The 16955-nt window shown below is 36.6% G+C and overlaps 1 protein-coding gene across 1 annotated transcript in view; it reads left to right on the top strand.

Annotated features, from left to right (window-relative positions):
- LOC128995597 (uncharacterized) overlaps positions 1–16955 on the top strand; it is a 150906-nt gene that overhangs the window by 109428 nt on the left and 24523 nt on the right. The window contains exon 12 of the mRNA XM_054420614.1: positions 9737–9802. Within this exon, the coding sequence (XP_054276589.1) occupies positions 9737–9802 (66 nt within the window). The remainder of the gene's footprint in view (positions 1–9736; positions 9803–16955) is intronic.

The following is a 16955-nucleotide window of genomic DNA, read 5'->3' as shown; positions in this document are numbered from 1 at the left end:
TGCCATTCCAATGTAGTAGCATTGACTATACACCTCTAGAGGTGTATAGTCAATGATAGGTAATCATTGATAGGTGATTGATCATTGATAGGTAATCATACAGTCAATGGTAGGTATAGTGACTGCATCAGCGGCCCGCGCCGTGGTATTCTTCCGACGCAATACCCGCAATACACGCGTGGCTCTGTATTGCTAGGCAGCGCCGTTGTATCCGCTGCATGTATTTTACCTGTTTTGCTCGGTTGACAGCGTAAGCAGAATACAGCACCAATAGATTTTGACAACGTAACAAGAAATTTGATTCGAATAATTATTATATATTATTATCACATTAAAGTTACTTTAGTCTAAAAAATTGTACGGGGGCAATTATTACAGTAATATTAATGGGAGAGCTGGATAAAAGTTCAAAAAAACAATCAGGTTCCCCATAATTATGCGATTAAATTTTGTAACTGTGACTGTTTTCTTTGTTAAAATGAGTTAAGAAAACTAAAGACGGACTGATTAAGTCCTGCAATACAGCCGGGAATTTTATCATATTGGTCTACAGAAACTTTTACAGTAGTGTGAGGAAAATGTTGGTCTGGTCAATTGATGCTTGTCTGCGCTTTGGATGACACTTATATTTTGAATGACATATCAATCAAACCACAATTATAGGTAAAATATAAAATTAACCATATTACTGAATACCACAGTTGGATATTCATCTATCTCTAAAGTATTATATCCAATATATTGTAAAGTACTGACAGGATGTGTCCCGTCTACAAAAATAACACTGTGTTAGTTCTCGTACATCAAACTCGGCAGACTTTGGTATATACGCCAACAATCTCTAAGCCCGTCAGATCAATACAAGAAATCTCATCTGAGCTACGAGGAAACTGAATTTTCCGTCTAACAAATTGACTGATTCGGACCACATTTCCTCGAGTGATGGGTTTTCTTGCAGGAAATTTGCCGGGGAGCGGAGTTCTGCTGGTTTCCGCCCCCCGCCCCCTGTGATACTAATTGCCCCACCCTCCCCCACCCCACCCCCGACAATCAGCTCACCGATATCACTAGAGCTCCTCCGGTCTTTTTGTCGATCACTTTTTGAATTGTCGGTAAGCTTAAATAGACTAGCCGTTGATATTTGATAACCGATTTTGAACATTTGATATCTTTTAAATCCCGCTCCCCTTGTATTGTTAATCTGTAAACATGAGATATTCATAGCATGTATCTATACTATACTCCGTTCACGAAATGTTGGTGGTTTGAGGGGAAGGGGTTCCATCCTCCACCTCACCCAAACTTAGAAACAACAGCCTACACCTGATCAGCTTATAAGCTAAAATAAAGCTGTTGGAGAACCCTTCTTCTTGAACCGCAAACATTTTGTGAACGGACCATATATAATGAACCCTCGTTTTACAATGGAGTAAAGACGCAGAAAAGAATATGCTTCTTTAAATCTTCTGTAGACAACACATTTACAATTATTATACAATTAACTATACCTAATCGAAACACTTAATTTTATTATAATTTCATTCTTGTTAACTTAATCAGATGTGTGGGTGAACATCTATTATTTATTTTATATATATATAATAATTAAATAAATGCTAATAATGCAAATCTTGTTTGACGAGGGAACCCAAGCACAAGCTGCACATTGTAATAATGTTCAAAATTTATTTCTGAGTTAATGGTATATTTCGTACCTAGGGCCGAAAACCACGATCTTTGAAAGTGAACTCTAGAAACAATTTAAGCCCAAGGAGGCGAAGCCCTTAAGAAAATTGCCTTTTCGTTACCATTTACATTTGCACGGGATCATAGGCTTTCAAATGACACCTCAATCGTGAAAATCTGTTAAGTAGGTCAGCTGAGAAAGAAATGTTACAAAGAAGATAGATATATATTGTGAAAGTAAATTACTGAAGCTTAGACAATGCATTTTCGAAACAAGCTGTTTTCCTTTATTTTAAAATACCCCCGCCGCAGCAAACCTGCCGACTAAGCGAATTTCCATTTGTGTGAACTGATTTTCAGTTAAATATATTTTAATAACATTAGGTTTAACGAGTACCTAGGTTTGCTGCTACAAGGAAACTAATAAAGTGTGTTTTTGAGTAAAATATTGATAGCTTAGTACAAAATAAATAAATTTGCCAAGTTTGATCAAAATATATCCATAAACAAGCAAACTACAACATTTGACAATATTCTCCATAAGAATAACATGTGAATTTTAAATTTACAATTTTTTAATTTTCTCCGTTACTAATAATCGAACAAAAATACTTTTATATACTAAATTATTTGTTTTTTTTTAAGCTCTTTAAAAAGGTCTAAAGAGAAATCGGGAAATTTTGTGTTTTGAGGGTCAAAAGTGAGAAAAACCAATTTTTACCCCATAAAACCCCCCGTAAAGCCCCGTTCTCATGGTCCGATCGTGCTGGTTCGCGAACTCATTCTAGTTTATCCCGCTTTACACCTTTAAACCAAATTTCATCAAAATCGGACAAAAATTACTCAAGTTATCGCGTTTACGGAGGTATATATATACAAGTCTATATATATATATATATTTATACATATACATATATATATATATATATCTAAAAATTTGAACGAATGGTGTTTTTGGCCTCTGGGGACATCAAAATGAAAAAGTAAATCGGTCCCGGGTCTAGGTCTTACCGTGCCACCTACGGTAATAGCTACTTCCCTATAGGGAAATTCGCTAAAAACCCTCGATGGCTTTTACAATTATTTTCAAGTACTAATTGTCCAGTGAACACATTTGGCAGGTAGTAACTCGGTGCATATAGCCATTATGTTCGCACGGTTTCTAAGGGCTGTTACGACAAGTCTCTTATTGAATTGTCCCTTAGCACGGTAGAGACACGCGTTTTTCGTCTTATCTCACGCAAGCCTCCCTTTACCCCTACACAACCACCGTTACATGTATCCCCCCTTCCTTTTGCCCCTTTCCCCTCTCTTCCTAGACTGTAATGTCGGCTGTATCTCCCGACCCCACAGCTAGTTCAGCTGTACAGTACTGTACAATAAAGGCCCGATTTCTCAAAGATAAATGTTTTACTTTTAAATAATGGAAAGTAAATGAAAGAAACTTCTTATAACACCTCAACATATATTTACTCTTATAAGACGGTAAATATCCAAAAAACGTGATAAGTTGTATAAACCATATAAGCGTAAATATATGGACGTTTCTTTTACTTACTTTCCGTAAATTTAATAACACGTACAATGCTGATCAAGACGTTACTTTTGAATAAGTAATCAAAATTGCTTTTAAACTGATATAAATTGACAAAGTTGTTCTAAAGAGACCTGATAAAGTTGTTCAGGGTATGAATTGCGTTTAGTTAAATATATTTATGTATGTATTATAGTGGGATTTATCATATAATGTATTGAATTTCAAATACTCAATTTCAAAAACACGTGATAAGTTATCACTAATGTAGCAGAAAATATCAAAGTAGCTTAAAATAATATCTCTTTTCTAAATTTGTACTAGGATTTTATGAAGGTTTCAACATGTTTTGCTTTAATTTCCAATCGATGAACTATATCGGGCGAGTAAATATACATGTCAGTGTAGAGTTAGCTCTTGTTTTACTCCCAATCTAAGATTGCATTTGACCAGCATGTTGGATTCCGAAGTTTTTTTTAGTCTGATTTGAAGTTTTTTTCGTCAAAAACGTAAATCTTGAGGATAATTCATTAAAAGGTGTTATCGACTCGACACATCTATACACAACGTGGATGTGTATTTTAAAGTGGATGTCAAAGATTTGAAGTGTGTTGCCGCAGTGGTTAGCTTATCGAACTTTGGAGCAGGAAAGACGAGTTCGATCTCCTGCACACTCCAAACATTTGGAGGCGTAGACCATTTTTTGTTTAAGGCTTTGCAACCCTTTTGTATATAAAAATTTTCTGTAAAAAATTGAAAGACGATTTTATTTAGTTAATTATTATAGGTCGGCCGCTTAGAAAGCGACCTCCTCCAGCATTGGTTTACAATTAGCGCGCAGGTCGTTTTCTAAGCGGCCGAACTATAGCTGTTGTACCCGTGCTTTGCAACAGTGGAAACAAAAAGATAGTGCTGCAATCTGTTGGTAAACCTTGTAACTATTTAATGCTATTGAACATCATAGAACGCAACTTGTTGGTTTATTTGAAACAACTAGATGTCAATAATATTCTTTGGTGCTTTTTAAATATTCTTTTAAAATACCTGACATGAGTACCTTTATAATGGTCCCAGGGCAATTCTGAACGTTTTCGAGAAATTGGTGGTGTATAAACCTATTCAATGAAATTATACATGTATGTAAGTTTCGTGGTCATCGGTCCAGTGGTGTCTGAGTGTATTGCTGGCATATTTACAAACAAATACAAAACAAATATCCTATTTTATACTTATAAACAAGCAGAGTTAATTGACCTAGAGTTAACCCCCCATTTTTCCAAGGAAGACGGTATCAGTTTCGGGTGATTAAAAAGCTTACGGACTTTCAGTGGGCACAAAATAGACTTTGGTTGTTTCCAGGAAATGAAGGAAACTACGATACAGATTTAAACTATCACTAAAAATAGTTACCTGGTAAGCATGACGTTGCCGATTTGGTCCTCGAAAAAATCAATATCGTTTTAAAGGTTCAAAACTTGAAGCAGCTGTCTTCGTTCATTAGACTTTGATTAAATAGTTTCTGGCTGTATAGAACTAGCTCATGTTGATCAGTAACAAAGCTATGATCTCCTTCAACACCCAGACAAGAGTACCTTGAAATTCGCATCCTTCACCGACAGCATAATAATAATATAATCTAAACATTTATCCAGGAAAATGAAAACAAAATCCTGTACAAAAGCTCTTGAAATTAATAATATGATTTAAAATGTAAAGCTCATTGTTTTTCAAAACAAATTTGCAAGACAAAACCAAACAAACCAGATACACTCGAGACACTACAGAACCTATTTGCGCCGATATTCAAATTAAACCCGCTGGTGTAAAGGAGGGGGAGGGGTTGCTATATTAACACCACTTGTTTATTTTGGCGGCGCCGCTGCTCGGGGATTATTGGCACGCCGTTGTGTTTTCCCCGCTATTTAAATAGTTTTTTAATTAAACATTGTGTCAGTTATCCCACTGTAGGTGATATTTTTTGTATGTTGATATATGATGCTTAGTGTAAGCACGTACGGTAAGTAAAATTGACTTCATACTCTATTTCACTTATTATAATAAGGTAAAGCAAAGAAAAATGGCCTGACATGACTTGATACAGCTATTTACAACACCTACGCTTTATAAATTAGGCACCATTCATCAAATCTCACTGTGCCGTTTTCATACACCATGTTCCAAATTAGAATGATATATTTTGCTAATTGTATTACATAATTGCTTGAACACGAACGTCTACGCTACTCATACCATTTCGAAGCAACTTCGTGACTTCCTCGACCACATCAACCTGAAATTCTTGACCATGCCTAAATGTATGAAGTGGATCCACTAGTTCTTTTAACTCCTTTTTCAATAACACTTCTAGTTTGACAATGTTCTAGGTTCACAGTGTGAACTCTCACTGAACAGACTCCTACCTACACCCCCTATTCCGGACGCCAGGTTGTTAATTCGTAATTCACAGATATACTGTATATACTCGTAACTTGAGTAGAACCTGTCAAAATTCTGACCCTATCCGAGGCTCAAGAATGCCTAAGTCCTCGCCCACTGAAACGTCACGAGTATTCGCTTAAAAAATTCTATTTCAATTTATCTCTCTCAAAGTCGAAAAGGAAACAAAAGTTGGAAACGGAAGCGAGACAAAGCAAAACTCGGAATATACCCTTTGAAAGGAAAAGTAGAGAGAGCCAATTACTGACTGTGAAAGCGATCGCAGCGCAGCCTGTGGCGACAGACCTGCGGCGCTTCTACAGCTTTGTGGCGAATGTAATTAAACGAGAGATAAACGTGCAAGAAGACGCGCTGGAGCGAACTGGAGCGAGAAGCGCTGTCAGAGCCACGCGGGCACAATCTCGCAGACTCGTTATCACAACATGGCCGCCGGCTTATCACCCCCCCCCCCCCACCCTCTTGTCTTGTCACCTCGACGGCGTCGCACATATTGTAGCCGGCGGCGATTGTTCTTTACTTTGAACACGAATACCAACTCAATTTGCTGTTTGAAGTCCCCAGTTGTGTTGTGGTTGCCGCTTCGCCACCCTCTTTGTCCGATTCTCACGACTCGCAGGACACGACGAAAAGCCAATTATTATAAAGTTTGTCTTCCTTCTCGGCTTTAAGCTTTATCGCTTCGCAGTCGGTGTGATTTGAATTGTGCGGATGAAACTCTTGTCAGGAATTTAGCTGATGTTCATCTGCGAAGTTTCGTGGAAATGGTTATTAAAAATATTTTGTTTACTTTATCTGGGTTTTTTTGGTATTTTCACCTTACAGTAATTAAATTTTTGCATTATTTTCAAATGTAGACTACATTTGTATTAGTCTTTTATCACTATATACGGTTTATAAAGCTGGAAACTAGCAGTTTTGAAACTTTACCATATCACCATTACATGTTTCAGTCTCTCTGCAAAATATTGGTATCATGGTAAAATGTCACGTAATAAATTACGTAGCTCTTTTTTCAATAGCTCTTCTAGTTTCGCAATGTTCTAGGTTCACACTGTGAACTCTCAATAAAACCGGACTACCTAACTACAGCCAATATTCCGGACGACAGGACAGATAAATTATTTAACTTAAAGGTTTGTAATTTATTATATTACAAAAAAACGTCATCTACATTAACCTACATTATGGAACCTACCTAAACATTGTATCTAGTTTATCTACAAGGATGTTTAATCTTAGATGAGTGTATTACCCCACAGAGAAGTACCCGATGATGATGAGTATATCAATGCAAAATATATGTCAAGCTATCAACGGCTAAATACATCTAACATAGCATGGCACAGTGCAACCATAGCTTGTGACCATTCAACGCAAAGCTTCAAACAGCTTGCGAAATATATATTTCAAAGTTTGTATCTCAACATCAATACTTGTTTGATCTTTTACACACATTCACACCGTGACTGATGTGGCTACATCCATCCGTAAAAACACATATCGACCGTACATAGCGACAAGGACCTCATGATCCGTGAGATGGGCATTTTGTGTCGACGTGTTTCTTTTGAGCTGCTGAGGGCAGAGTAGCCTTTCCCATATGAGGGGGGAGGTGAAGGGGGGCTTTTGTCCGGGGGGTGACTCTCACTCGTGCGTGAACCTCCCCTGGCCTCGTTGGCAATTTAAACTCCTTCACTGTTCACCCCTCAAGTATTTAACAACACACTTTAACTGCGTGACGGGAAAGTTTAAAATGATATTGAGTATGTGAGTGACAGCAGCGTCGAGATGTGTATCAGTCAGTGATGGTGTCGTAAGATGACGTAAAGAGGGGTGATTATTTGAAAGGTGACACTGTGTGTGCGATTTGTATTTATGTGTTTAAATACATTTCAATTTTAGAGACAATATCGTTGAAATATATACAATTGATTATAAGAGTCTGAACTATGTTTACTCTCATTTACACGGGTTTCAGTCATTATTTTCGTTGTTGATAGAATGTTTTTGTTTTGGACTCAAGTAAAAAATTACCACTGTGACTTTCTGATTCAAATTACAGGTGAAAGAATTATATCATTTAGCGAAGTAATTGACACGAATTTCATGTCATGTCCCGCTTTAAACCGCTGGAGTCAACTTAACGTTGTCCTTCTTCTATTTAGGGTAAATTGCATTTAACTTTCACCTCACAAAACATTAAATAGCCCTTTGACAAAGTTTTGTTAGAGGTAAGGATTTACAAAATGACATTATTTTACCAATTCAAATAATATATTTTGTCGCACTCGTACTTACACATAATACGAGGAGTAGAGAGCCAAACATAATAGTTTAGATTTGATGGATACCACAAAATATTACACCAAAACTATTGCAAACATTAATCTAAAGAGAGTTTTTGTTTAAAAACAGCCATTCAAACAACGGTTATTGAGAAGAGTGATGCTAAGAGAGAGTAAGAGTGACGAATAATGAAAAAGGTGGCGGAGAATAAGAAGGGCGGTGGTGATTTAGAAGATTGGTGGATAATATAAAAAGAGCGGTAGCGATTGAAAATAGTAATTCCAAATTAAGGTAGTGATGACAATAAGATTGATAGTGGGTGAGAAGAGTGAAGCGTTTGAGTAGAGTGACGGCTCGGTCGGGTATACTACAATAAGTAGCGGTAGGATCGGTCGGGTGTTCAAGTGTTCGCAAATAAAGAGCTGTGTTTGCGCGAGGAAGAGCGAAAACGTGTACCTTTCCGCATGACCAGCGCGCAAACAAGCGCTCGCTTGCGCCGCAGCAATCCCAGGGATATTGTGTTTGGTGGAGAAATACTGAAGTTAGAAACTCACCGCTTATACCACTATTATACCCTGGTATTGTAAAACGATTTGCTACTTTTGATTACTCTGTGCTCGTCGTGTATGCACCAAGAAATAGTAGTAGTACTTCGCGACAACACTGCAAGTTTTAGAATCGTGGTAGGGACGCTATTTCTCTCCAAACATAACCTACGAAATGCAATCCTATGAAAGCAATCCTACAAAAACAATTCATTTTGACCCGACAAATATAATAAACGAGTTGATTGAACAACGATACAAAGTTTTGAGTTACAAGGTTATGTTGCTAAGCAGAATCAACATTGCAAATAATGAATGCATGTTTTCTAACTAAATTAACACAAAGTTACACAAAATCGGTTTTTTATGTCGGTTGGCTGACTAATAGGGTCTATTAGGGACTAACGTAGTGTTATTTTCCCTTAAAATAACAATTTTACTCTCGGTATCAGACTGCAAAACAATATTTTATGTACCAAAACAGGAAAAGGGATGAGAAGTTTTGGATTCGCTATGGCGTTCCAAAACTTCTCATAGTAATGGAATAGTATATTTAATCACTAAAGTGACTCTTTTCGACCCGAGCTCAACGTTCACAGCTTGTTTGGGAAAATAAACGAGGCTTGAATAGACACTTTTTGCCCGTGTGATGAACTATATTTGTCGATATATTGCAACATCAATTAACAAAATAAGTTAGAAAACGAAAATACATTTCATGTAACGATAACCTCTCAATACGACTTCCAGCTTGTGTTCAATTCTGCTCATGTAAATAAGCAGTTGTTTAGTAAGTGAATCAATCATTTCGTCTATTGCGGGTGTGTTACTGTACAATAGACCATCGATATGCTGAACTATTAAAAAGAATGCAACAAAATCTTACCTTATAAATCAATCATTAAATAATTACGATCCATGCCATTGCTACTGTCAACATTTTCAACCGTTTACAATCGCTTATTTTTTCCCCTAAGGACTATAAAGGCTGTTTACTCCCTATGGAGTAAAATAACTACTTTATACCAGCAATTAATGTATTTTAACGGCTGTTTTGCTGCAGAATAGCTTACTAAAGTAGCTTTACAGCCTAGACCGATGATAGAGCTACAAAACCCCGACCAATTAATTCTCACTCATTCCCACGAGATTTTCATTAACTTGTATACATTTTTAAACGTGAGTTGTTTTACTGTAGGGTGTGTACTTAATGTCACTATTGTTGCAGGATATGGCAATTCCCTGGCGGTTGCGAAGTCCTCACTCGACCCTCACAGTCATCTCAGACAACCAGGTAACTTGACATGACATTCACTGAGATACACATTAAAAGTGCATAACACTTGTAGTATTAATGGAGTTATACATATGAACACTGTTGAAGGTTGGTAAGTAGCAGCAGAAATTGTCCATGTTAATCACTGGTAAACTCAATTTAAATTAAATTAAATAACAATACCTTATTTGTTTACAGAAATATAGGAACATGCATCACACTTTACACTCAGACTAATCAATTTACACGTCATAGCATAAAACTTACACACAGTAAATAAAAAGTAAGAGTACAATAGAGAACAACTAATGAAATTGGACCATTTTGTCGCTTCGTCCTATTTAATGACCAAGCAAGAGCACCTTTATTTATGCAGGAAAAATTATGGCAACACTTTTTAGTTTATAACACTTAACAATGAGACGAAATACAAGAAAACTAAAAACATTAATATGAAACAGATAACGATATTGATTTAGGTATTCGTTACAAAAGTTGCGTTGAGCAGTAACTTCCACCCTCGTTACTCGTTCACTACACTCCGAGTCAAGGGTGGAAGTCAACCGGTGCGTGACCGTGACGGACGTGATCACGTGACTTCGTGACGTAGCCACGTGACCACTAGACAGAGAAGGAAGCTGTTTATCCACCCGTCTCTGTCGCACTCAGCACTCGACACTCGATGCACTCAGATTCGCCGCGCACCCCCATGATACTCCATTAGCTGTTTACGGTTTCGTGGAAGTCATCAATTGATTTAGCGGAACTAACGCTGATCCTAGTGCTATTGTTTGTGGCCGATGTGTTGTGTTATGGGGTAGACTGGAACACAAATCACTGCAAGTATACGCTTCCCCTTTGGCAGCCGCAATGAAATAGGAGTTAGAAGTATGTGGGTTCTATGATTGAATGAGTGGACGAATTCAACTAGTACACTTTTTGAGGATTTTTTCAAACATAACAGTATGTTTGAACACACATAATGTACATATTGTACATACATATAATGTACATAATGTATGTTTTTTTCATACATTCATTACGTTTAGTAAGAACAGTTTTCGCAACGCCTCAGGATCTATATTCTGCTTCCTCCTCAGGTGAAAAAGTATCTAAAATCTCATAGGGCTATTAGGTATTTAAACTAAACCTGAAGTGGAAGATTGCAAAATAAAAACCACACCGAGAACTGCTACTGCTGCAACCAGTATGAGAGTATTATTCATAGTTGGGTGTTATAGTATTAACCGAGCAATCCAAGGATCATCGGTTTGATCCGGGGAATTCTCAGTAGCTTTTTATGGATTAAATCTGGGCCGAGCTGCCTTTGAAATGGTTTAATGAACAGTCCTGGCTAATGAATCCGCTAAAATATGTTCCGATGGTTGGGTCTCATATTTAAAATTTTGGACCCAGACACCAATTCCCTTTGGAAATATATCAGTGATACTATCTAATCACAGTTCGACTTATGATAATGTGACAGACCGGGGGTTGGACCGTTCCTTTGATATAACAGTCAATTGGCTGGTAAAACACCTAGACAAATAATATCGTGTAAAATTTGGATATATAGTTAAACGTCACCCATCGACATCTGAGATACGTGCTACGCCTGGAAATCCTCGAACGCAATGTGGCTACAGTGTTCGGGTTGCGTTTCACGGCGCTGAGAATGCCAAGACTTGGGAAACTACGTTATAAATTAAAATATCAAGTCAACAAGTTATTGAAGAATTATAATCTTTTAACACTTCAAAACATTTTGAAACCCCTACAGTACATACAGCTTTAATTTTATCAGTTTCTAGTACTAATAATTTGATTTGAAAATATACTGATAAATTATTTAAATAAATATCACTAAAGTAAATCAAATAATGTGATATTCATTTTTAGTAAGTGTTTTCAACACAATTGGCCTACTTAAAGGGTTTTTATGAGGGGACGACAGTTTAATCTCTCTTCTTGTTACTACCTAGCATCGACCTTTTGTTATGTAGCATCATTAAATGATTGCCCGAATCAAAATAGCATCTGGGCTCAGAACCAATTCCACTTAGTGTCGAATCTTTGAAGGCTGTCACTATAACCCAACGGGGTCGTTGCTATAACCACTGGGTACTTTTATATCCAGACAATTATATTCATAACTTTATAACAATATTCATCGTTTATCGGATTTCTTTGACACCTCTTACTCTAAATCGATTCAACGCTTCAAGATGTCTTCCGCGTTAAATATTCAAGACTGAACAGATGTGTTATGAGTTGTATTTGTTTGGAAACACTACAGGGTATTGGTGAAAACAATTATATAAAGGGACATTTAAAAAGAGTAAACAATGCATGATGAATCAGGCTACCAATTTTGATGAATAACTTTACTGACAAGGAAAATACTTAGGCTTCCAGTGACCAATTTTGAAAATCTTCTCCAAATTAGTTTTATTTTCATCATTTGTAGTTAAACTAATAACATCTTAACGCATCAGCGGTATTTCATTTTTAATTTAGCCTAAACACTCGTCACCCTTGTAATTTGTTCCAATTGCCAGTCATACACTGTAGCTAGCAGGTGGCGCCCCTAGCGGAGGCGGACAATAGCTACAAACAGCGGCTAATCAGCACTATTGGCGCCGGGGGCAGCAATCTCGGCTGCTAGCTGCTACAATCAACAGTTAATACGCCCTACATTGCATTACACCACCCCGAGCCACGCGTTAGTTACCATTAGTCCGCTGTTCATTACATAACAATCAGTTGCACATATAGCACATGTACACTCACTGATGTATATAATTAAAGTTTGATCTATTCGATTTGATTTATGTTAATTTTATAAGTTTTGATAGCTATTTTTAGACTATAAACTTCAAACTACGGGTAATAGAACAATATAGACCCAAAGACACAGATTAGATGTACTTAACTGGATTAGAAATAATTATTAAAACAGTGCTGACCACAGTAGGACTATTGAATCGGAACTTGCAATATTTTTAGCGAATTTCCCTATAGGGAAGTAGCTATTACCGTAGGTCTCATGGTAAGACTTAGGCCCGGGACCGATTTACTTTTTCATTTTGATGTCCCCAGAGGCCAAAAACACCATTCGTTCAAATTTTTATATATGTATATATATATATATATATATATATATATATATATAGATTTATATATATATGTGTCCGTGAACACGATAACTTGGGTAATTTTTATCCGATTTTGATGAAATTTGGTTTGAAGGTGTAAGGCGGGATAAACTTGAATGAGTTCGCGATCCAGCATGATCGGACCATGGGAACAGGATTTTATGGGGGGGTTTATGGGGTAAAAATTGGTTTTTCTCACTTTTGACCCTCAAAACACAAAATTTTCCAATTTTTCTCTAAACCTTCTTAAAGAGCTTAAAAAAACAAACAATTCAGTATATCAAAGTGTTTTTGTACGGTTATTGGTTACGGAGAAAACTAAAAAAAATTTAAATTTAAAATTCCCATGTTATTCTTATGGAGAATATTGTAAAATGTTGTAGTTTGCTTGTTTATGGATATCTTTTGATCAAACTTGGCAAATATATTCATTTTATACTAAGCAATAATTATTTTACTTAAAACACACACTTTATTAGTTTCCTTGTAGCAGCAAACCTAGGTACTCGTTAAACCTAATGTTATTTAAATAGATCAATTGAAAATCAATTCAGCCAAATGGAAATTCGCTTAGACGGCAGGTTTGCTGCGACGGGGGTATTTAGTATATAGGTATGGTGGTACCGCAACGAGAAATACAGTAGTTTCAATGAATCACGTTAATAACGTAATAAGCATGGCTGAAAGCGTAACAACGACCAAGAAATAATGAGATTGTTTCACACACGTAGTCGTAAGGTAGCCACAACCACCAACTTGCAATGGTTGACCGAGCATTCAATGCCAACGGCTGAACATGAAATTACAACAACCAAGCATGTAATCACGAGAACCGAGCATGTAATGACAACAACTGAACATTTAGACAATGATTTTAGACAATGAATTTAGACAATATGACAATGACAGAGCATGGAATGACAACGACCGAGCATGTAATGACAACGACTGATCATGTAATGCCAACAACCGCGCATGTAATGACAACGACCGAGCATTTAATGCCAACGACTGAGCATAAAATGACAAGAACCAAGCATGTAATGACAACGACCAAAAAGGTAGTGATAACGACCCAAGTCACAATAGTGATGACGACCCACAATGCTCGGTGTGCGTGTGGTCGGGACAGTTACAACCTCGCACACAACACGATTCAAGTGCTTTATGAGTACTTGGAGCGTGATTTGATAGTGGCTGAAGGGTGTTGCCGCCTTATAGCAGTCTGGGCGACACGAACCAGAATCTGGAACCATAAAGTAATGCACTTAGATAATCTTTTAGATTAAATTATACACATTCGTGTTTATTTCATATTATGAGGCTTTATTTCTCTATTAAAAACTATTGAACTATTGAATAAGGTTTAACTGCTGACAAAGCTTCGTTTAGAGTTTTAAATATTTTTTACCCATATAATTCACACCTAGCTTTTATTTCATTGTATGGGGAAAATATACATTATTATGTTATTGAGATAAACAGATATGTATATTTAGTTTGTCTATATTTTCATTTTGTCCTTAGTTGAGTAACCAATCAATTGACATTGTGGTATTTCCTAAATAGCATGTCTACTTTGATGGTGATCTTTTTTATTCTAAAAAAACTTTTATCGCCTCAACCAACATTAAAAAAATTATTGATACTTTAATTAACTTGCAAATTCATGTTACAGCTTTGACAGTGAACAAATATAACAGTGAGCGTATATTAATCTGGGTTTTTTTTATAAAGACATACTGTTCTTCGTCATCACTTCGCATCACGTTAAAATACACATCCATTAACCAGATCACAAGTAGAATATTATGAGGTCCCCCCTACCACACAATGGGGTGGGAGTTTGCAAGTTTACTACAGTAGTCATAAAATATTGATGATCTACTAACCGGACATCAAGTTATAGGTTATCGGTAAAAGGGTATAGGGCATATGGGTATAATCAATGTTAGGATAAAGGAAATAATAAAAGAAAACTATATTTTTTCGTCAAATTCTATCTGGGAAAATGTTGGGGAGGAAAGGGTGGGGAAAGGATTATTATGATAATAAGTTAGTAGTTCTCTAGTAAATTACTTTATACGGCTAATAATATTTTGAAATTGTAAAAAGAGCTATGTTTTAAGAGTGTCATTAGAGATGGTTACGCTGTTGGGTAATTGGGTGTTTAGCGGACTCCGTTTCTATATAATTGGCTTACTCTAAGAGTATTTAAATTTTCAAAAACATCGAATCTGTGAGTATTTTCAAGAAAAGGGTTGAGTCTCGACCTACATGATTAAAATATTGTGTGTGATATTACCTCGTTTGTAATTAATTATCGTAAACTGAACTTACTTAACTTAAAAGAGAACTCCCGAAAACGCTTTTAGTTCAATGTGTATATCATAGAAAAACGATAGCGAAGTTATTTTTAGGGGAAAATGTATGATCATGGATGATACTATGATAAGGACGTGAAAGGTGTTACTGTTTTAAATAATTAGCCCTACGAACTTCAAACTTACCTTTAGATGGTTAAAACTTTGTATATTTTGAAAACTCTTTCCACTAAATTTCATTTAAACTTTTTCATCTTAAAAATCAGCAGACGACGGATAAAAGTTGGGTCATACCCATAGACCACTTTCAGTTGGCCATTTCACCACAATTTTGCCAATCAAGCGCACCGGTGATGGGGGGAGCAAATGAAATTTGGGCACAATCAAGACTGGCTCCCCAGCCTTTGAGCGCGCCTTTGAGTTCGGAATCCAATTGTAACTCGGTGGTGCGCGAGTTCCACTCATCAAACCAAAGCCTATAATAACTGTGATCGCCTTAGGTCAACAGTCCCCATAACGACGGACGTTCGTTTGTTTCAAAAATAAAAATCACTCCGCGATCAGCCCCCCCCCCTCGCCCCCTCACAAACAATCCGGGACTTTACACGCGTGAAACAACTGGGACGATCGTTTTCATCGTGGTGGGGTTGTTTTTGAAAGTATTCACGTGAATTTGCCACTTGTTATTTTGCCCATATGACATTTTTTGTTGTATTTTCGGGATTATTCAGACCGTTTTAGGTTTTGTAATAATAACCATGTGTATTTTATTGATAGTATTTTTTTTTTACATCACTCCGACATAGCAAAAATAAGTGCGCAACTATGTTTAGTTTTCTAACAAAAAAAAAAAAAAAAAAAAAACGTAGGCTGCGTGAGCTTCTACGTTACTGACGAAGATAACCTGTTTATTTAGCCAAAACCAATTGGATTAAAATTGTAATTTTATGGTCATCTGAGACCAATTTTGTAGGACTATTCTCTGTTTTACTAAGACTGCTTTATTTCGGACCTGTAGCTCCTGTTTTGTCTCAGGATTAAACCTTAGCATAGTTAGCACAAAGCCCCCATCTTGAGTTAGCAAAATTATCTCTCAAATGCCTAAAGAAATAGTTCATCTTTAGGTAGCAGAGTAGAAATCCCATCTACAATATCCATTTTGTATACATGTTCAAAATAGTTGAATAAGCTTCTCGCACAGTAAGCTGCTCTCAAATCTACATATACTCCCTTATTTTGACTATAATAGTTTATTTGAAAAAGCTATTTTCACAATAAGTTGTTGACCTTTCAGTTATGGATTGGTTAAAAACTTTGCTTTTAAAGACAGAAGCTGTTATTGGCAGCAGCGCACTCTGTCAGAGGCCCAACCAATTTAACTACTTTCATTTGTATTCTGAAACTGGATCTAAGTTTACCAAGGAAACGAATGTAGAATGATGGTCTTCTTGAGATGACCACGTTCGCGTCGTTCGTGGCTTAAATACGAGACGTTTCGGATGCAATGCAGAAAATTCATCATTTTTGGGTGTGTTTTAACGCAACGGTTTTTCTTAAGTTTGTTGATAAGGGAATAGTTTAAACATCCGTCTTGTTACTATCCAGCGACATCATTTGTTGTATGTCATAATTAATTAATCATCTCCAGCGTGGTCATCTCGAGCCATGTTTGAGTTGAACGACGCGGCCCAC

This window comes from Macrosteles quadrilineatus, unplaced genomic scaffold (genome assembly GCF_028750875.1).
Source record: "Macrosteles quadrilineatus isolate MER2022 unplaced genomic scaffold, UCM_ALF_1.0 Scaffold_5__1_contigs__length_97177068, whole genome shotgun sequence".
Taxonomy (NCBI): domain Eukaryota; kingdom Metazoa; phylum Arthropoda; class Insecta; order Hemiptera; family Cicadellidae; genus Macrosteles; species Macrosteles quadrilineatus.
The sequence above is the reverse complement of the archived record's forward strand: the minus strand, read 5'-3'. Positions and strand labels throughout refer to the sequence as shown.